Source organism: Mauremys reevesii, linkage group 18 (assembly GCF_016161935.1).
Source record: "Mauremys reevesii isolate NIE-2019 linkage group 18, ASM1616193v1, whole genome shotgun sequence".
NCBI classification, from domain to species: Eukaryota; Metazoa; Chordata; order Testudines; family Geoemydidae; genus Mauremys; species Mauremys reevesii.
In genome coordinates this window covers 6,590,383-6,612,529 of record NC_052640.1, presented here as the reverse complement: position 1 = coordinate 6,612,529, position 22,147 = coordinate 6,590,383, and the positions used below count along the sequence as shown (strand labels likewise).

The 22,147-nt window shown below is 44.3% G+C and overlaps 1 protein-coding gene across 4 annotated transcripts in view; it reads left to right on the top strand.

The window, feature by feature from the left end:
* The window catches only part of CFAP251 (cilia and flagella associated protein 251), a 32,514-nt gene extending 10,461 nt beyond the window's left edge, over nt 1-22,053 (top strand). For all 4 annotated transcript variants that reach the window (XM_039504530.1, XM_039504531.1, XM_039504532.1 and 1 more), the window contains exons 10-22: nt 415-632; nt 3,238-3,432; nt 5,428-5,675; nt 5,769-5,917; nt 6,768-6,941; nt 8,096-8,280; nt 9,555-9,669; nt 11,823-11,986; nt 15,112-15,202; nt 15,409-15,552; nt 19,007-19,235; nt 20,455-20,556; nt 21,778-22,053. In XM_039504530.1, coding sequence (XP_039360464.1) covers nt 415-632; nt 3,238-3,432; nt 5,428-5,675; nt 5,769-5,917; nt 6,768-6,941; nt 8,096-8,280; nt 9,555-9,669; nt 11,823-11,986; nt 15,112-15,202; nt 15,409-15,552; nt 19,007-19,235; nt 20,455-20,556; nt 21,778-21,932 — 2,169 coding nt within the window. In that variant the 3' untranslated portion in view covers nt 21,933-22,053. The remainder of the gene's footprint in view (nt 1-414; nt 633-3,237; nt 3,433-5,427; nt 5,676-5,768; nt 5,918-6,767; nt 6,942-8,095; nt 8,281-9,554; nt 9,670-11,822; nt 11,987-15,111; nt 15,203-15,408; nt 15,553-19,006; nt 19,236-20,454; nt 20,557-21,777) is intronic.
* The last annotated feature ends 94 nt before the right edge of the window (nt 22,054-22,147 follow it).

The window sequence follows — 22,147 nt, the reverse complement described above, 5'->3', positions numbered from 1 at the left end:
GCCGGTAATACTTGGCACTAACAGAGAGTTCACATCTGCAGTCATTAGTTAAATAGGGTTTGATGCTCCTCTCTCCATCGCAGTGTGGAGGGAAACAAAATGTGGGAAAGACCCAAAGCCCAGTAGATGAGGGGAAGTTTTCCTTCTTCACCCAGCAAAGCCCCTCCAGAATACCAGCGTGCAGTAGGAACTCTGTCGCTATTCGGGGGCAAATGGAGCTGTCCTTCTACAAGACACGTTACTGCCTCTAACACCAGGAGTTTGTTTGGAGACAGTTTGTTTCCTCCAGTCAGATTTGTGAGATTATTTTTTTTCTTTCTGTTAGTTTCAATTAATTTTTGAACAATTTGCAAGGGTAGGTTAGTTTGTACTTTACAGAGAATGCCATACGGGGTCTCTTTGCTTCCTTTGCAGACTTTCAACAAGATGGTGGGACTCTTTAGTCAGTCCGTTTTTCATTTTGGCAATTTGCAAGCTCTCACGGCCACATCAGGAGGGAAGCTGGTGGTGTGGGACGCAGTCTGCCCACCGTCCATGCCTGCCAGCTTGTGTGTAAAACCACATAATAGGAAGGCTATTAAGCTGATGTATGTGCAGAAAGATGCCCTCACTGTGCTTACTGCATCTGACAGGTAATGAATATAATACTTTCCTGTTCTTGAGCTAATGTGGGCATTTAAAAAGCCAATGTGTATGGCTGAAATGAAAGATCAATGTTTAAACTGGTTTTTGCATTGTTTGTTCTGCACATATTTATACTGAACCAAATCCAGAAGTCTTCACCAAAGCAAACCTTCAGTTGCAGTCAGTGGTAGTTTGCCTGAGTAAAGAATAGGTAAAAATTGAGTAAGAGCCTTGTTATCTTTAAATGTATTCAGGATATTGAACTGGAATGAAAACAGGATTCTCCTGCAATGTATAGAACAGGGGTAGGCAACCTATGGCACGGGTGCCAAAGGCGGCACACGAGCTGATTTTCAGTGGCATTCACGCTGCCCAGGTCCTGGCCACCGGTCCAGGGGGCTCTGCATTTTAATTTAATTTTAAATGAAGCTTCTTAAACATTTAAAAAACCTTATTTACTTTACATACAATAATAGTTTAGTTATATATTATAGACTTATAGAAAGAGACCTTCTAAACATGTTAAAATGTATTACTGGCACGCGGAATCTTAAATTAGAATGGATAAATGAAAACTCGGCACCCCACTTCTGAAAGGTTGCCGACCCCTGGTATAGAACCCGATTCTCCACTGCTTTGCACATTCCGCAGCCATTACACCTGTGCAAAGGAAGTACTGTCACCTGTTGTGATAGTATTCTGCACCCACTTTTCAGAAGCATCAGTGATGACCAAGGCGATGAATACATCACAGGATCAGAGATATCCATGTTAGTTAGTGAGGCCAAATGATGGTGTGGGGTCTCTAGTACAAAGGTTCTAGTGGCATGAGTTTGAGAGTCTCACATTATTACTCATACATGGCGAGTTATGTGGCTCACCTCAAACAAGTGACTGGGTATAGAACTTGAAGCCACAGACAAGGTATTATTAATAATAAAAACATATAAAGTATATTTTATGTACGTCACAGTGTTGCAGTTTTGAGGTTCAATGCTTTGCATACTTCTGGGACTGGATGAAAAGGGTCAAATTCACTGCTGGTGTAAGAAGGAAAACTCCACTGACTTCAGTTGAATTGTGTCAGTTTTAACTGGCAGTAAATTTGGCCAAAATGCTCCTTATTACGTGAAAGCTGAAAATCTCTGCCCCCTAGTGGGATAAGGGAGACATTTGTTGCCCTTACAGTCACAAGGTACCAGACCTAAAACCATCAATGGTCTAAAATTAACTGAAAGAGAAACTCATAATTCACTGTGCTGAATAATAAAAATAAAGGTCTTACTTAATATACTATCAAAATCTGTGAAATCTCCCACCCCATACCTAATCAACAGGCTCCACGGTTGTTCACTAATTGCATAGGTTCAGAGAATGGATTAATTTGGGCTATTGGGTGAATTATAAGAGCAGCTTCCCTGTCTTAACCAGTAGAGGGAACTGATACACACTGAAGTCAATGAGGATGTTTTGCCAACTTTAAAATACTTGTTGGCAAGCCATGCAGTGATACCACTAGATGCTTAGTCCTAACTGCAGTAATGTATCAACCATCTATGTACTTTTTAAGGATTGCTAACTGGAAGTTAATACCTATCCTAAATAAATACCTAGCACTTAATTGTTTACACTTTGAAAGTGCTGTCCAGACATTAACTGACCCTCACATCATCCCCTGTGAGTGAGGTGAGTTAAGGATCATTATCCTTGTTTTACAGATGGAAGGACTGAAGCACAGAGAGGTTATGTGATTTGCCCATCAAGTCCATGGCAGAGTCAGAATTAGTACTCAGGAGTTCTTGGTTCTAGTCCCAAGCTTAGATCTCTAGACAATGCCACCACCTTATGTAATGGAATTCGTTTGTAGGTTAAGCATGTGTTTAGCTTCTGCTATACTACTGTGGAGTCTTTAGATACTAATTCTTTTTCCCAAGGCCTTATGTCTAGAGGTTAATGCAAAGGACGGAGAGTCAAGACTCTTGGGCTCTATTCCTGGCTGTGTCATTGACACATTGTGTGATTTTGGAGAATTCATGTAATCTCTCTGAGCTTCTTTTTCTCATCTATAAAATGGGGATGAAAATGCCCCACCCTGGTATTCTGAGATATAAAAGCCTGATTCTGATCTCATACTAGTTCTACACCAGTGTAACACCACTGATTACAATGTGTAGTTACTCTTGACTTACACCAGTGTAAATGAGAGCAGGATCAGGCCTTGTGAAGCGTATTCTTTCATAAATATCCCTAGAGAAGTGCAGAGCATTAGGGCTTGTCTAAACAAAGAGTTTGAGGCAAGCTGGAGTGTAAATCTACCCCATACAAGCCTGCTGTGCTCCAAGTGTCTGTGTAGACCCTGCCAACACGCACTAGAAGTTCAGTAGTGTGCTTTGATAGACATCTGCTTTGAAACAGGAGTAGATCAAAGTGCATCAGGGAACGGTTCGTGCGCAGCAGCAGGGTTGACAGGGACACTTAGTGCACAGCACACTAGTGCAGTGTAGAGTTACACCCTCGCTTGATGTGAACTAAATGCGTAGCCAAGCCCTTGGTTCTTCTGGAGCGCTTTAAAATTTTAAAAATTGATTAACTGATTCTTGTCCTTTCTTTTAGCTATTTTGTAACTTGTGATGTCAAAGGTCATATTAAATTCTATGATGGCCAGCTGCAGCTTGTGAACTGGTACAGCCACTTTAAACTGGGACCCATCCAATCCATTTCCTTTTCAAAAAACCCTCCCAGTCTTGCCAGCAACAACTCAGACTACTCCAGTTCTTGTACTATACATGGTCAGCCATTTATTATCAGGTGAGAGTCCTTCAGTGATGGATCTAATCAACTGAGTAATAAGAAACTGTTGAAATGTTCAACTTGTAGTCAACAGATTTTCTTTGTTGTGCTTTGGCTTTACCAGAATGGATTTTAAATCCTAGATCTAGTTGTGTGTGAAATTGTCAGTGCACATGGTTCAGGTGTTAATATAATATAGTATAGTATAGTATAATGTAGTATGATGGGTAAGTGAGGTTGCCATTGTACTATCTTCTCTGCAGGAAGGGCTGCAGATCTTCACATTGGTCATCTTGATGCAGAATCAAACCTGTCTATCACAGACAAGGGGCTAGTTCATTTTTGCCTCCCCAGTTGCCTGCAGCCTGAAACAGAGCTTCCTTATGCAGAGTTTTTAGACTCTTATGGCAACAGTTTTAAATTTCACATGTTCTCCAGGGAGCTGTGGGGCACAGATAGACTCCTCTGTAAACCTGAGTTCTGCCTCAGGGAATAGGTATTTTCCCTATTGATCTCCTCTGTCTGGTTCCTCCTCCTGAGTAATTGCTGTAGTTTCCTGGCACTGGCAGCCCCTCTGGGAAGTAAGAAGTGGTGGAAAAGCAAAGGGAAAGGTTAAAAGACGCTCCTACTCTTAGGGTCCCATCATTAAATGTATAGATGGAGATTGCAGCTAGCAACCTCTGCAGACCTTCTGCCTAACCAGGAATTACAGCAGCTTCTTTTGGCCAGGCAGTACACCGCCCCGCCCCCAGCTCTGGCACACCAAGCTTCACACCAGGACAAGTGACTGAAAGTCTCTCCTGCCCCACGGGGGAAGTCAGAGCAGGCTTACAAATGCTAGAGAGAGGAGGTGTGGTCTGAGCACAGGACTGAGGCCCAGGAACCACTGGTTTCTAATGCCAACTCTTTTTCAACACGGTTCATGGCCTTAGGCTTGCTAAGTAGTTCCTGACTCCAGAGAGAGTCCCTGTGTTGTCAGTGAGTGATTCCTGGGGAGTACAGTAAAGGGTGGCAGAACTGAGCTCTGAGAAAGGACTTCAGGATTTGGCACTTTCATTGGGCCCAGTCTCTCACTTTGCAGGATGGCTGATCAGGGCCGCCCAGAGGATTCAGGGGGCCTGGGGTCTTCAGCGGCGGAGGGCCTGTGCCGCCGAATTCCCACTAAAGACCCGGCACTTTGGCGGTAGGTCCCAGGGTGGAAGGCCCCCCTGCCGCGGGTCTTCAGGGCACTTCAGCGGCAGGTCCCGAAGTGGAAGGACCCCTTGCCACTGAAGACCCGGAGCGGAAGAAGCTCTGGGGGCCTGGACGCCGCGAGAGTTTTCTGGGGCCCCCGGAGCCAGGGCTGGCTCCAGACCCCAGCACACCAAGCACGTGCTTGGGGCGGCGTGCTGCGGGGGGCGCTCTGCTGGTCGCCGGGAGGGTGGCAGGCGGCTCTGGTGGACCTCCCGCAGGCGTGCCTGCGGAGGGTCCACTGGTCCCGCGGCTCCGGTGGACCTCCTGCAGACCTGCCTGCGGATGCTCCACCAGAGCCGCGGGACGTCTGCAGGAGGTCCACCAGAGCCACGGGACCGGCGACCGCCAGAGCACCCCCCCGTGGTGTGCCGCCATGCTTGGGGCGGCGAAATTGCTAGAGCCGCCCCTGCCCGGAGCAAGTGAAGGACCCCACTCCAGAGGTCCCGAAAAACTCTAGTGGGGGCCTGGGGCAAATTTCCCCACTTGCCCCCCCCAGGCGCTCCTGTGGCTGATAATCACTTCCTGATAAGAGTTTAGTAACATATATGCATGATCAGTTGTTTGGTTTATATATCTTTGCTTATATATGTGCAGAAACTGAAGTCCAGATGCACTAAAGACACAGCTGAATGAATGGATGAGCAGCCATTCTTTCCATTGTTTTAGGGAGCAATCATTCCCTACATTACTGACAAGAAATTAGCCTGCTGTGTAAGTGGGAGGGGAAAAGAGTCCACCTGCCTGATTCATCAAATTAGGTTTGTTTCTTCATGTTAACAGGAATTTTATTCTCTCCACGTTGGACGCAACAGTGCTTCACATTACAGCAGAGGGGACAAAACTGGAAAAATTAATGGAGGAGGCCAAGGAAGCTGTTAATGCCATTGCTTGCCACCCTAGCCAGCCTCTCATTGCCATAGGAAGTCACTGTGGGCTGCTAAAGGTGTGGGACTATATGCAGACAAAGTACCTCATTAGCCGAATCTTTATGGGGGCCAGTATCCAGTGCCTCTCCTATGACCCTGAAGGTATTTTTACCTTGAGATCTCACTGAACATTGAGCATCAGGTTTCCTGAGATGAGTGAGCTGTACAATAATTGTTCTCTGATGTGTATTTTAGGTTCTTTTCTGGCGGCTGGTTTTACTGATGGAACCGTTTACATCCTTGATTCTATTTCATTAGAAGATGATTGCAAAGAGTTCAAATACTCAAGAGGCCCAGTAACTCAAATAAGCTTCTCTCATGATTCCCAGTATCTTGCAACTGCTGTAAGTTTTTCTCAAGATATATGTATATTCTCCTTGCAGCACCTTTTGGTGGGACTGGAACTTACAAGCTGTGCCATGATATGATCCTGAAAGGAGAACAGGCAGGAACGCTCGCCTGCTCTTAAAGCTGTGACTTTGTAAAAATGGCACCTTCTTCCTCAGTGTACCTGCTCCCTGTCTCTATATAGAGCCCTACCAGCTGATTCTAGTGACAAAAATAAGTGTTGACATCTCTACTTCTCTGATCCCTGCAGTACTAGTGATAGGAAAGTGAGATGGAGTCTGGTCTGGCTCATGTATCATCAAAAGAATTGTGAACTCATTTTCATATGTTGGTGCACAGTTGTAACTGGCAGTATTTGAAGGCAATGAGGTTGCATTTGGAGTGCAGAATCTTAATTACTGATGATGATACATCCCATGGGGGCTGGAAGTTAAGAAAAATATCTTTTTGTTTGTAACCTGATCACATTTGCTCCAGGCTCACAGAGACAATCAGTATAGAGTTGCATGATGCCATTTTTACATCTCCTTTCCAGAGCAGAAGCACACTCTAGTATACCCCTGGGGTTGGTCGGTGGCTTCCTTTCAGGCAGGGCCGAAGAGCTGTTCTTTATTATTTTAGTGTTTGTTGGTTCTGTTCAGATCCTTTCTCCCAATCAGGTTTCTTGTTGTTATTATTGTCATTCTGTTTACCTCATTTTCCTTGTGGCTTATACAGCACATAGTTAGAAAGGCATGTAGGCCAGACTAACGAGCTAAGAAATGCTAAGAATTTCCTTGACAGCTGGGGGAACACAATAGAAATGCAGGCTGAAGATAAACTAAAATATTTGTATTGTCATTTTAGGATGAAAAATATGCAGTGATTGTTTACAAAAGAATACGGAAAAATGGTGAAAGATCCTGGGAGCACCTAGCAGGGCTTCATTCACATTATAAACCAATTCGAAGTATAATATTTGGAGTCCTTTTAGACAGTGATCAACCAAGGCTCTTAAGCCTTGGGGAGGACAGGCTGTTGGTAAGTCTGCTTAAAAGCATGCAAGGCAGTAGAGTTTACTGGTTAGAGCAGGGGCTTGGTGGCAGGACTCCTGGGTCCTATTCCCAGTTCTGACTCAACTTGCTGTTTGACGTTGGGTAAGTTACATTAGCTCCTCTGGGTCTCAGTTTACTCATCCGTAGCCTGAACATTTCCAGGCACCACTGAAGGTGCTGGGTTTCATGTCTGAAACCCTGTGTGGCTGAGGTCCTGGCTGTGTGAGAGACAACTCTTCATCCCACCATTTGAGAACAACTATGCCCCTATCATTGATAGTCAGTGGGCTTGTCCCTTTGCACGTCCGGAGTTGGCAGCTGGGCATTCTCAGTGAAGGGCCCTTGACTCTGTCACCTGCTCCCTCTCTTAGCCAGGTAGACTCTCACCTTGAGCTTCACCTCATATTGCAAGACCTGTTTAGGTGCTGGGGGTGAAAACCCTTCCCCCAGGCTCTATACCAGTTGCTTTTAGAGCCGTGAAGTTTCAATAGGGCAAGACTTATCCCCCTTTGCCCCCAAGCTGCAGAGCAGCAAAGGGTGCAATGGACCCAATCTCTTGTTGCACCCTTCTCAATGGGAGGCAACGGCCAGCTGATGCATGTAGCAGCGGATACACCAGCACAGGATTCCAAAGCCTACGGTGAAGGAACAGTGTCCCTGTGCTGTGTAGGGGGCCATATTCCTCTGCACAGGTTCCCCACATTCTTCCCACATCCCTTTCCCCAGTGAACTAACACCAATTCCACTGCAGTCAGGACCCTCCACAGCCAGGGGATTTCCACCTCCAGCTTTGGCTGAGGGTTTAGCATGTCAGCAGGGAGCTGAGTTTCTTTTGCTGTGGAGTTCTCACTGTGTTCCCCGTAACTGACATTGCATCAGCTTAGTGAGGTTATAATCCGTGTGATTTTTAATAATTATGAATACATGAGCAGAGGTTGCAACAGTAACATTTTATAAACCTCAGAAAATCTCCTCTCCTACCATGCAGGGCTTTTGGGGATGTGAATTCAATAGCATTTGTAAAGCACACTCAGATCAGTAGTGTAAAGCAAAAGGTACTAGAGAGGAGCAGACTACCCTGACTGCTGGCAAGTCTGTGCAGCTGTTTCACATGGATCTTGTTCATTGTGTTCTATTCAGGTGGAGTATGATCTAGGCAGCAGCAGTAAAGAATACCTGGCAGTCCTGCAAAGAGACCGCATTGAACAGAACGCGGTCCCAATGTGTTTGGCCTGGTACCCTCCCTTCACTCCAGAAGCTTTTATTCTCACTGCCAATAATCGGTACAAAATGAAGCTTTATAATGCTACGACCAAAATGTGCAGGTAACTGGGAAACTCAAACCCTGGTTTATTTTCACAGTGAGTCTAACCTTGTTCCCCTTTCCCCCAATCTTCTCTCGGTGTGCACCCAAGATCAGAGGACACTACTGAAGAATTTGGCCTGATGGACTTGCAGAGAGTCAGAACTGAGAATAGAAACTCAGAGTCCCAAGTGCCTGGGCTCTGTTCAAACCACTAAACCCAACGTTCTTTACTAAAAGAGGAGGGAAATTGTGATTATGATAGAGTCCTGCATAGCTTCACTGATTTCATCCATAAAGCTGCCTGTGTTATCAGGCTACTGTACCCCTGCTTGGACTGTGCTAGCTACCAAAATATCAGTTCAGAAGGTTTTCCCTAGTTACAACAGGAATCTGGCCCAGGCTAACAAAGCTAACTAGCAGGCTTTAAACCCAGATGGACCTTGTATTGGTTTTCAGATAAAGAAAACCTGAATGTGAAGCCAGCATCCAGTCCAGCTCAAGTCCTCTCTCTGCTCTCCGATCCAGACTGATGGGATCCGCCTTTCCTGTCTCACTGTTACAGCTGCCCAAATATCCCTTTACCAGAAGCTGAAATAGTCCAGGTTCTTAATGGAGCCCATCAAATACCTGGAGATAGATTTTGCTGGATGGATGTAACTGAGGGCAGAATTCAGCTCTTAGCTCCCCCTAAGTTTCCTGTAGAAATGACTGATCACTGGATAACACAAGTTAATGGAATGGAAGCCAGCACTCTCACAGAGGACACACTAACCATCCATTGAGGATGTTAGTGACTAAATTAATCACAGTGTTTGCAGAGGTGATCCAAGAGAGTGGTTCTTTAAAAGCTCCTTTTGCCAGCTTGCCCTGAATGCTAACCCTCTGAGATTATTTAATGATGTGTAATTGTTGTCAGAGCCTAAAGAGCTGGATGTGTTGGAAGCTGAGCAGTTTGTTCTTCAACCAAAAGTGCAGTGTCCCAAGGGGAAGCTGATATTTGATCTAGTGGGAGCCAGGCTGCTTCAGTGAAGACCAATAACTGAATGAGCCATGGAGACCAAACTCTTCTCTCACTCCCAATGGTGGCCCTTCCAAGGAGAGAGACAGGGCAATTGGAGTAGAAGATTTTGGTCTCTAGAGCTGTCATCTTGACACCTTTCACCAGCACTACATTCACGCTCTCACACCCCTATACACACACACATGCCCAATCCCATACTTGTGCACAGCAACATTTGTGTGAAAAAAATGGATAAGATCAATAGAATAAATGAAAATGTTCTTTTCCTTTAGAAGGACACTTCTGGGGCCAACCTATGGGTCCCCTCTTGAGAAGATACAAATCCTTCCAGCAGCAAACTGTCAGGATCCACAGAAACGCTATCTGGCCTATATTACAAAAGACAAGGTACAGAGTCCTATGTATTTATGTCAGAAATGCTTTTTGGATTGTTTTCCATAACATTGCAAACAACCTTAGGTACAGTTGTACCTCAGGGAGAAATACACCAGATATTTAAAGGGAGGCAGTGTTACCAGGTGGATAGAGCACTGGACTATAATGAGGGAGACTTAGATTCTGTCCCTGGCTCTGCCATAGCCTTGCTGGGTAAACTTGGGCAAGTTACGTCTCTGTGCATCAATTTTCCCATTGGTCAAATGCGGCTAATGATATTGACCTGCATTGAGATTTACCGATGAAAAGTGCTATTAAGAGGTAAGTATGATTCTGTTGTAGTATTTATTGTTATTTATACTACCAAATATTTCTATAGTGCTCCTCACCATATCCGCTACCTGTGCGTGCATATAGTGAAACCTGCCCAGAGCAACTACCCAGCATGAGAGAAAAATTCAATCTCTGGAATACTTTAAAGTGCTTGCTTAGGAGAAAGGTTTGCCTGCTGTACATGCAGGTCCTTAGTGGAGGTTTCACCATAGACGTGGGAGGTTCTGAGTTTCAGGTAATCTAGTCCTGCATGTGTTCAGCAAGGCAAGTAACAAAACAAATGGAAAGAGAGTGCAGGTCTGAAGCTGAGGTATTGGAGGGATTAAATGAAAGATGTGGGGCTGGGTGAGACCAGAGGTATTGGAAGATGAGGAATTGGGAGTAGGAGATGAGGGGAATGGGAGGTGGGAATTGTGGAAAGGAGTTGTTTAGCCTTTCTGTTGTATTTCACTTGGGAGTTGGTTGTACTGCTTTCTATGCACAGTGGTCACCATTTAAAAAAATCAGTATTTTCCCACAGGTACCACAGTATTTCTCTGTACTTTGAATAGTCAATAACTATGGTATTGAATTTTGACACCCACCCCCTTCCCCATATATGAACATTACCTGCCCCTGGTGAAGAAGGAGTTAACCTCAGCTCAGATCCCCTCTGCACTCAGCTCCTCAGGGGAGGGGCTATAAGCTGATCTTGGCAGACAGCTGGGTGAGAATGCCTTTGGGATGGGCTGGCTTCAAGCCCAGGGGTTATGGATCTGTACTGAACTCGAAGCCAGGAGTTTGCTGTTTCCTTTTCTGCTTGTATTCTGTTTTTTTTTTGTTAGACATGCTCTCCCTAGAGGAAAGACCCTGTCATCCATGGATGCGTTTCCCACCAGTTTATGCTGAGCTCCCTGTGTGGTTACTGTGCGGAAGTGGTGACCAGTGTAGAATAACACACTAGTGACTTTAAAAAAAAAAAGCTGCTTCTTAGGTGCTGCAAATGCTTCGGGCCCATGTTCAGACCTACTGTGAGCAGATATAACTCCAGTGAAGTCACTAGGTGGTTCCTGGTTCCACCCAGGTCTGAATTCAGCTCTGGGGATTTGATTATCTCAAAAGAGCTGTGTGAGTTATTCCTTCCTGGGTTGTTGATTTGGGTTTCCAGGTGACAAATTCTTCCCTGATATGGGCACCTGAAATCCATTAACACAAATGGAGACAGTGTGATTACATCTGAAAGCAGAACGTGGCCCCTACGTGCATAGCGTACAGGTTGGATGATCTGTAGGAAGGCTGCCATTAGAGCCATCACTGCTTGCGCCCCTGAGATTCACTTTGACTCATGGAACAGTGTGGTAAAACTTTAGATTTACATATTGATGGGCCCTTCCTTAGTCAGCCCTTTTGTCCACACTGGAATATTTCTGGGGTAAATCTTGCCCCATTTTCATTAGCATGGAGGTCTCTGTGCACTGCAGAACTGGTGCATTTCCACGGCACTAGAATGGACAGGATTTGAGGGCCCCATGCAGAAGATGCAGATTCAGGACACAGCCCCATGAGCTCTTGCTGTCTCAGTGCTGCAGGAGTATTTTCAGAGCAGGCTGAGAGTGGATTCCTGTCACTACAGAACCCTCCACAGAGGACAGACCAGATTCCTAGCCGGCCTACGAGGGGGTAGAATTTACCCCTCTGTGTCACATAGGTCATACAGCATAAGGCTAGAAGGAACCACAGATCATATAGTCTCACCTCCTGTATACCACAGGCCACCAACACCATCTAATACTAAAAGAGCTGAATTTGTATAAAAGTGCCAATCATCATGGAGTTACCTTTTTTCTTGGTAGGTTGGCCTGCAGATTTTGCCCATTGATGGTAACCCCCACAAGTCCTCGGCTTTCATTTGCCATCCAGGAGGTGTCTCCAACCTTGCTAGTTCCTACGACGGATGCCATGTCTTTACAGCTGGGGGGAACGACTGCATCGTGATGAAATGGGAAATTAATGTCAAGTGAGTAAACACCAGGGAAAAGCAGAGCATGCTGTTCTCATTGCTCGCAATGTGCTCTGTCCCTTTACACAACGGTGACCAACACAGCTAAAGCATATGTCCTGCTGGCAATGAACTTATGCTTATATAGGGACATTCATCCCAAAGGATCCCATTCTGCTTCAGAAAGGCTTAACACTGAAGCCCCTAAAACTCATTCAGACAAGAAGCATTGATATAGGTACCCTGGTGCAAACGTGACTCTAATAGCATCCTGTGCAGCACTGACACCTGCATTCAACTTTGTTTAAAATGTTACCTGATCCAGCGTTGGTTTGCTAGAAGGGCTGCAATTAAAATAGAGAGGGCTAGATCTTCACACGTGCTCCGGACCCACAACTGGAGCCAGATAAGGGCTCGGCTCCCATTTAGGCACCTAACTGAGGTGGGCAGATTTTCAAAGGTGTTCTCAGGTGGGAATCACTAAGGATGCTGAACTCTTTTGAAAATCTTGTCCCAAGTGTCCAGTTACCCATCACGTCATCCGAGAGGGTTGGCAATGGAACCCACAATTCCCTCTCCCACCAATTTATAATTAAGTGTCCTGGTTTTGGACTAAATTATTAGAATCCTGGTATTTCCTAGGCTTCTGCACTGCCAGCCAAGGGCCAGATCCTGTGAGACACTGAACACCCTTATGTCACATGGAAGTCAATGGGAGTTTAGGGTACTCAGTACTTCGCAGGATCTCACCCATGGTGAATACAAACAGCGATGTGCTCTAGTGACCTGAGCACAGGAGTGGGAATCAAAAACTCATAAGTGCTAATCCTGGGTTGGATACTGCCTCTCACTGGGAGCTTTGGAATATCTCTTATCCTCTTGGCTTTGTCATCTGTTATAAAAGGGGCTGATCATTCTGACCTACCTACTTCATAGGCTGCCATGATGAGTAATAAATGAGTATTTTTAAAGTGCTTTGAATATGAAAGGTACTATGTAAGTGCTAAGTAATTTATAAAACATGGATTTTAAGATCCCTGCCTGAGGGGCCACAGGCAGGGATCTTTTTAGAGCCAGGCAGTGGGGATTTTGAGGTTTGGGCGGGGAAGTGGGTCTACAGGAGCATCTGTTCCTTACAAAATGCCCTGCAGGATGAAAAACAATAGAGAAGTGTTGATATAGACTATCCAGTTTCCAAATGGGATGGTCTGATATTGTCCAGGAAATCCCCTGCGCATTTGCAGAATGGATTTAGGACCAACAACTCTAATGCCTTGCTCATTTGAGTAGACCATTTGAAGTAACTGGGACTGCTCCTGTGAGTAAGGACTGCTTGTATATGCCAGTTTTGTGCTGCCCTGGCAGCAAGCTTGGAACTTTCCTTTGTCAGCTTCCAACTGAAGAGCTGTGCCAAAAAGCTGTGCCCTCGATATCTGAGAGGGGACACCTCCTCCAAAAGCCTTTGTCTACGGCCCTTGGTAAAGACGCCAAAAAGAGAGGCCATGTTTGTTGCCTAGATAGATAGATGCAAACAGCAACCTGAAGCAAGCAGCTGCAAATGCTCTGAAACCAGCCTTTTCAGTGCAGCGTAACTTCATGTTTGACAAAGGAGGAGATGGAGCTTACTCACTCTCATAGCTAGAACTGAAGGATGGTGTAGGTTAGAGGGTTAGCTATCTATCTGTCTGCCTTAGGGTTTTCCATAGTAGCTTTCGCCATCGGATGTAAGGTGGGAATTCATCCTCTCTTTGATTTCTGCTACATCATCCCTGCTGGGGCTAGCTGTAAGATACAGCTGAAGAACACCTTGTTGCCCTTTGGAGTGCACCTAGGGCTTTATTCCTCAAACACGCTCACTCGGCAAAGAATTCAGTTCAGACACTGCGCACTATGAATAGAGCTCCTCCTCCTGATTCCCTAGTAATACCAGCCAATTGTACAGCAGTGAGGGCACAGAGCAACTTCCGAGCTGCCACAGCAAAGGAAGCCCTGGTGGCAGAGCAGTGGGTTTATGTATTTTCTTTTTCCATTTCATCTGGCTTAATCAGGTGGGGGTTGGAGTGGGCAATAGGATGTAATGCTCCTTCTTTATAATGGTTGGCTATGGTCCAGGCATCATTGAATTTGTATGTAATTTGCTGTTGGAGCAAGGCTCTTTATTAGCTAATTATCACTTTACTGCTGCTTCTGGTATTTTCTATCTCTCCACTATGTTTAATGTCAAATAACTTAATTATAAAAAACCATAAAACTTGCAGATAGCACAATGGAGAACAGCACACCAAAGGTGCAGCTCAAAGCTGATGCCATGCTATCATGAATGCACCGGGATGTTGCTGATGTTGTTGCAGTACCAGGCTATTGTAGTGTCTTGGGCTGTTTTCATTGTGGGAGCTGTTACTTTTCTGCATCCTGACTAACACATCTGGCTCTTTTGTCTCTACTGCCTATGAAACTGAAATTTAGATGACAGATGATGGAGCTAAAGCGGAGTTTTTACATGTACACTGCATCTAGGACATTGTCTTCCACTGTGGAGAATAGAGCGCCTGAGTGACAGAGCCTAATATCTTACTGGGAAGGAGTGTGTGTAATTGTTAGAGTCCGGGAACTAGGAGCTAAAGTTTGATTGTTCTATGGAAAGCTCTGCGCACTAGCCCTTTACCTGTTCAAAGTGCTGGCCTGACATAAGCTAATTAATCCCTACAACATTCCTGTGAAGTAACACACTTCATAAATGAGGAAACCAGGACACAGAAAAGTTAAATGTCACACAAAGACGACACACCAAGTCAGTGGCAAAGTCAGGATTAAAACCCAGCGTCTCCTGGTTCCCAGCCCTGTGCTCACTCCATTAGACCAGAGACACGCACAATAATAATTACCTACTATAGTGGGCTATTGTATGTAAAACACTGGGAAATCCTGGGCTAGAAAGTGCTGTAGAAGTGCTGACTGTTAATAGAGTAGCATAAGTTTCAACTTAGAACTATACCTTTCCCTGTTTGTTCTGAGTTTTGGGTGGATTTTATTTATTTGTTAGTTATAAGTTTCTGTGTGTCTGGCAGCAACGGGTGGAAAGGGAAACAGGACATTTTCCTTACACGAACCCTTTCTGAGCTATCTTTTTGTTATTGCCATAGTGCTTTGGAGGCTGCTGTTTCTCTGGGCGGTGAGGATTTGATCCCATTCTACAACCTTTTGGATGGCGGTAGAGATGGTGAATTCTTCAGGGTAATTACAGTCACAGTAAACATTGTGTGGTAACAGCTGGTTAAGATGTTAGAATTAATTTATATGGGTCTAACAAATTGTGGGGGTCCAAATCTGCTTTAAGAATAATTTCATTGATATGCTTTTTAGTATATCTTCAAAGAGGCTCATGTGCCATGCATATTGAGAAACTGAACTTTGTTGTACTTCATTTGATTTTCTCTCAGGAACTGGAGGACTATTTTTACTATGCACAGCTGCGCAGTCAGGGTATTGATTCAATGGAGACCAGACAGGTGTCAACACATATTCCCTTGGAGGAAGTTCCATTTGTAATGAGAGCAATGGGGTTTTATCCGTCAGAGGAAAAGGTTTGTTTTTTACCAAAGAGAATGATTGTGTTTACAGGGTATGCAATCGGCCAATTTCTGATCTCACTCAGACCGGCTAGATCTGGAATAAATCCATGGATTTTAAATGTATTTAGTCTAGAACTACATTAGTGTAACTTTGATCAAAATCTGACTCTGTATCTTTTTTTTTAAAAATGTAAGGGATAAAGTAAAGATTCAGTACCACTAGGGGACTGGATTGCTCTAGGGCAGGGGTGGCCAACCTGAGCCTGAGAAGGAGCCAGAATTTACCAATGTACATTGCCAAAGAGCCACAGTAATACATCAGCATCCCCCATCAGCCCTCACGCCCCGCCACCCCCAGCACCTCCTGCCCGCCGGCAGCCCTGCCGATCAGCACCTCCCCCCTTCCCTCCCCGTGCCTCCTGCCCGCCGCGATCAGCTGTTTCACAGTGTACAGGAGGCTCTGGGATGGAGGGGGGAGGAGCAAGGGTGCAGCAGGCTCAGGAGAGGGGGCAGGAAGGAGTGGGGGCCTTGGAGTAAGGGGTGGAGTGGGGGCAGGGCCTGGGGTTGAGCAGGGGAAAGTTGGCACCTGGAGCTCCAGCCCTGGAGTCAGCACCTATGCAAGGAGCCGCATATTAACTTCTGAAGAGCCGCATGCAGCTCTGGAGCCACAGGTTGGCCACCCCTACCCTACTCTAGGGCTTGGTAAAAGGAACCTTTCACCTTTAGGTTGGATGGACAAATCCAGCCCAAGTCAATGGAGTTCAAAAGTTTCATCTGTCAGGTGTTTGGTGGCCTCAGTCCAGTTCCCAGAGAGTAAGTGCTCACAACACAAAAATCACACCCATAATTGGCACCTCAGAAGAGAGGTTGGTTGCCTCAGAAAAGAAACTGAAAGCATGAAGAGTGGATTCTCCTTTCATCCTATAGGGCAGGGGTACTGGAACAATGTATATAGTGGGGGTGCTGAAAGCCATTGAACCAAACTGTTGTAAACCCTGTATATGATGGAAACCACTTCAAGTCGGGGGTGCTGCAGCACCCCCCACAGCCCTAGTTCCGGCACTTGTGCTATAGGGGGTCCCTCCAGCTCAAATTGGGGCCCACCCTGAGTTTCTTCTGCTTGTGTTAAGTGTTGTTATATACAAATGGGGCTTTGGAACTTTCAGCTCTATATACTGACTCGTCCATATAGTCTAAAGCCTCTTGTTTTCCTTCCCTTTGTGCCTTATAGTAATGATGAGAATGTTTTTACACAGAGAGAGCACCTTTCACCTGCAAGGGACCTCAACATCCTTCACTAACTGATAAATGTTTGACTTAAATTCTTATGAAAATCTTGCAAAGTTTTATTTGTCAGGTCGCAGCAATGGGGGGCTTTTTTTATCAAAAATTTCTCAGGAGTTTTAAGCCTCAAATCCTCTTTGTACTGTAGCTAGAGATAAATCCCTTAATAAGGTTGATGATTCTTATCCTATTGTAATAGTATTTCTGAGGCAGTTTGAATTTACACATACCTAATTTATAGCACGGCAACCTGGCAGAAAGGAAATTAAGGTACCTGGAGCAGATTTATTGACTCTGTTGCAAGGAGGTGTAAATTACACCTCGCAGGGCCGGCCTAGTCCCTTCATCCAGGAGAAATTCTCTCCAAGGGAGAAGACTAAGCAGTGGCATCACTGCTGTATTCTGCCAGGCTTTCTGCCAAGGAATGAGCTTCAATTTCTGCTGGGGCTCCATAGGAACCCCAATGATGGAGGCTGCACTGAGGGAGTGCCACCCCACCAGCCCTGCGGCATCCTTTCCCTGGGGATCCAGCAGAAGGAAAGTTCTGGGCAATTTTCATCAATGCAACCTTCCCTTAGCAGACTTTCCTTGGGGCTCCTGGAGCTGCAGAAGTTGGTCTAATCTTGGGATGAGCTGGTGCAGTGTCCTGCTTTGGTACTATAACTTTGTACATAGTTAGATGTTTTCCTGGGCTCATTACATTGGCACCTCCTGCTGGTGGGGAAGAAGAGAATATATTCCTCTCATGCACAGTTGCTAAAGGAGGCATGAGGAATATCTCCTGATAAATAATCTGTAAGAAATTAGAGGACAGCATTTCAGTCAAGGAAACTACCCTCAAACTAGACAACCTATGATCTGCTTCACAAAGTAGGTGGGACAATATTAATTCACAGAATGAAAATTCTTCTCTCTCCAGAGCATTTTATTAAATAAAAAGTGAGAGGGGAAAAATCAGCATGGAATCCACGAACAGGAGCTCTTGGGAGCTGGAGAATTTTTCTTTTGTAATTCACTAGGACGGGGATAAAACTTAATCCCAGATCAGCTAGAGCTGAGTGAAATGTTCTGTTCTTGCCCTGCATGGCATTTGCCAGGGCAAAAATATAAGTCCATGATTTCCATCTTCTCTGAGCACCATTCAGTGGAAAAACTTGTGACATGAGGACAAAGGCCCAGGGCTGAATGCAAAAGCCTCCCCACGGAGGCTTTGCATTGGCCTGCCTTCCTGGGGAGTAGAATGCTTGGTACGTGTTGGCACTGGGAATTCTCCCAACATTTAGCTCCATTTGTAACTGTAAGGAGGCTGCTGCCTCTTTAAACATGAGCACAATAAAGGCATGGAACAGAACCTGCCTTTCAAACAAACATCTGCAAGGCTGCATGCCACTCTGACTCACAGCAGCAGGCTTCAGGAAAGCTGTTTAACTGCTAGTGACAAAGAGGCAGTTACTGCCTGACTGCCCAATAGAAGGACTGCTGTATGAGTGATACAGGGAAATAAAGGGCAGGATGTGGGACCCTTCGAGCAAAGTCCAGTCCTCTGCAGTTGCAGAGGGCCCCAGAGGCAGTTCTGCTGCACAGGATGAGTGGGTATTGGGAGTGGGGGTGGAAGGAGGAGAATTTTGGAAGCTCATTCATGATGTGCATACCACATAGCCGGCTGCGTGCATGGAGACTTCCTGCACGCTTGTTTGTAGCAAGGTGGAGTCACCATTTGGTGGACTCACTGTCCCCAGAGTGGGGAGACAGCTGCAATGAGGGCTGCAGTGAGGCAGACAGAGAATTGCTCTGCCTTCACTGCATGGCCTGTGGGGGAATCATTCCTTCCCCCCTCTCATGTCAATTGTTGGATACATCTTATAATGAAAGATTTCCCCAGTATATTACATCCCAGACAAAATGCTTCTCTGAGAATAATCGAAAGACCCCAGTGTATTGCAGGAATTGTACTACTGGGGTTGATGTAATTTTGATGTGATAAACAACTTTTTTAAAGAGACACTGTCAACTAATCTGAGGCTAGATTCTAATCACAGTTATAGTGGTGTAAATCCAGAGTAAATCCAGTGACTTCAATGGAATTATTCTGGATTTATATTGGCATCCCTGAGATCAGAAACTGGTCCAATGCTTTAAAAGAAACCCACCTTGTATAAGTGTCTTTTGTCTTGACTTTTAGATTGAGGACATGATAAATGAAGTCAAATTTAGTGAGTACGTGCACACTGGAAAACAAGTTACAAATATCAATTTAGGGGATTTTATCAAGCTTTATATAAATCATCGACCAGCATTTGGCCTGTCAATGAAAGAAATACAAAATGCCTTCCAAGTTCTTGGTTATGATACTAAGAATGGAGAAATCGTTATCAACAGAGGAGACTTACTGCAACAACTTCAGTGCAGAGGTGAGCGTTTTCCTAACATCAGTTTTATGTTTGATTGTTCTGTCCTTCATTTAAAAAAGTATCCATTGCAGTGAAAAGTTATCTGGAGACAGGTTTTGATAGGTGGCATGTTACCTCATCTGTCTTAGAATTTTAAATGAAATAACCACATACGTTGTCTCAACTGGATTGTATCCTCCTGTTTGAAAATCGCTGCACACTCCAAGTATTCCATCTGCTATCTGAAGAGGGTGGATCTTGAAAAATATTATAATGCCATTATATTAATTGATTGTGTGCCCTCACCATGAATAGTATATTCAGTTCAACTCACATGATCTCCAAAAAAGTAGTAGTAGAAATTGAAGAGAATCCAGAAATGAGTGATGAAAATTATTAGAAGTTTGGAATGACTTCATATGAGGAGAGATTGAAAAGATTGGGATGGTTTAGTTTAGAGATGAGGTGAATAAGAGGGAACATGATAAAGATATCCAAAATTAATGGCATTGGCACAGAGAAGGTAAATTAGGTACTTCTATATTCCCTCTCTTATTATAAGAACAAGACAGCACCCAAGTCAGCTGAAAAACAGCAAATTTAAAATGGATAAGAGGAAATACTGTTTTAACCCACACATTCTCAACCTGCAGAACTCATTGCCACATGGTATCATTGAAGTAAAGGGCTTACCAGGAGGTTAAAAGGGATTAGACACACATATGGATGATGAGAACATCCACAAATACATGACATAGGATAAAACATTTTAAAAGGGGATATAAATCCTCATGCTTAAGGGCATAAGCCACTGACTGATGGAAGTTAGGAATAAACTCCTATGTGCAGGCTATTCTGTAATAGATGACTAAATGTTTTCTTGCACCTTCCTCTGAATTGCTACTGCCAGTAGACCACTGATCTGAGCTGGGAATTTGTATGAAAAGGAAGAGTGAAAACTGCTGTAGGTGCAACTGGGCCCAACAAGTCAGATCCAGTAGCCTTTCCCCCTCCCAGAAACCTAATTTATATGCCAAAAACTAATGTTGTTCACAAGAACAAATTTCTCTTGGATCAAATTTCTTGCACTGTGATCTTGCATTCTGAATGGTGGTACTGGCTACCCCCGGAGGAACCCAAACCATCCTATTTTGTCCTTATGCCATTCTTGCTAGATATGTTTGTGCTGAGTTTGTGTTAATGAGAGAGCTTAGAGATTGTGTTTTTGCTTTATGTGTAGGGGAGCATATGACAGAGGAGGAGCTGGCAGAGTGTCTTACCACCCTGTTGGGCATGAATCCAGAGGGTGGGAGATCTGAGCTGGGCATCTATGATCCCTCAGGTACAGGATTAATGTTCTATGAAACACAGAAATAAGATTGCTTCAATTCCTTTAATATAATAATTAAACTGCAAATCCTATTTACCTTGTTACTCCAATAGCTGTTAAAAATGTTCAGCTGGGATTACAAAATATAGTCACAGGGCCAAATACTGTCCTTGGTCCATGCACTTAACTTCCACTGATATTGGGGGAAAGTTCTACTGCAGACTGAAACTTATATATATTTAAATAGCCAGTGAAATGTAACAATGTCCTTGACTACATTACCTTATGTTTATCTGCTGTCTAGGAATGGAAACTGGAGATATTTGCTGGAGGGCTCACCCACTCTTGTGATCCACACGCAAAGTAGAATCCTATAATATGCAAATTCTTTTCAGTTCCTTGCAAAGTTGTCCATTGTAATTGGAACCTCTGACTTCTGCCATATTCATTTCTGAAACGAGTGTCCCAATCCCTAAGTGTCTACAATAACATCCAGTTGGGATTTTCCACAACTGATGTATGCCTACTGAAGGTGCATCTCCTGGAGGGAACAGCTTAGTGGTGTAAACCCCAGGTTTGAAATACCTGGATTCCTTGGAACCCTAGATTCAAATCAAATCACAGCAGGATAGAAACAGCACTTTGTCCTTCCGAAGTAGATACAGTGAGTGTTATGCAGTTTACTAGGTGTGGGTCTTACAGATGAGATCTTACTAACCAAGGAACAGTCCATTCTGCATAGATGTTAAAGGTCCCAAGTAATTTTTTATAAGGATCTGGGCCTAAATATGTTCTTTTATGCCTAAATTACTTGAAACAGAAAATGAATATTGTTATTAAAGCAACTGAGTGGAGTCTGCAGATATCTGAATAACAGTATTCAAAATACAGCATGCTCAAGATGGCTTTGTAACCATCTTCAAGAAAATCATGGATAAGTAACAGGAAAAAAAACATGCAGGATTAGAGGAGTCAGAGATGGAATGGACAAGTATAGTGCTATCGATCATTTAGTTTAGATCTAGTTCTCAGTGGGAGTTGAAGGTGTGCTGCACCTCACAGGATCAGTGCCTTTGTTCCGTGACAGGAGACTTATTAAGTATTAAACTGATACTTTATAAGGCCCCTTACATGTATTTTTGTAGACATTCCATTCCACACTGCTGCTGACAAGTCCTATTGATCTGGAAACCTGATTGCTTTGGGGGTGGTTGTTTTTTTTTCCCCCTCCAGGTGCAGCAGCTTTGATGGAAGAAGAAATTCCAGAGGAAATCACAGCAGAGATATTTACTGCTGATATTCTTGGCTTACCTACTTCTGAACCAGACGGAACTGAGACAGAAAAAAATTATGAACTCACGAGTAGCATAGAGTCAGCAGAGTCATAATTGCCACAGAGTTTGTAGTTTTCTACCCAGAAATGCATTTTCTGTAATCAGCTTTTCTCCTCAAACCCCGGGGAAACTATATTTTTGTATTTATTATAAAATAAAGATAACACAAACTAAACATACCTGAAATTCTATGATGTTCTGTCAATTTTCAGCGTGTCATAAAGCTATAGGATTAAAACACTTCACAAAGTCTGGGCCAATAGTCAAGC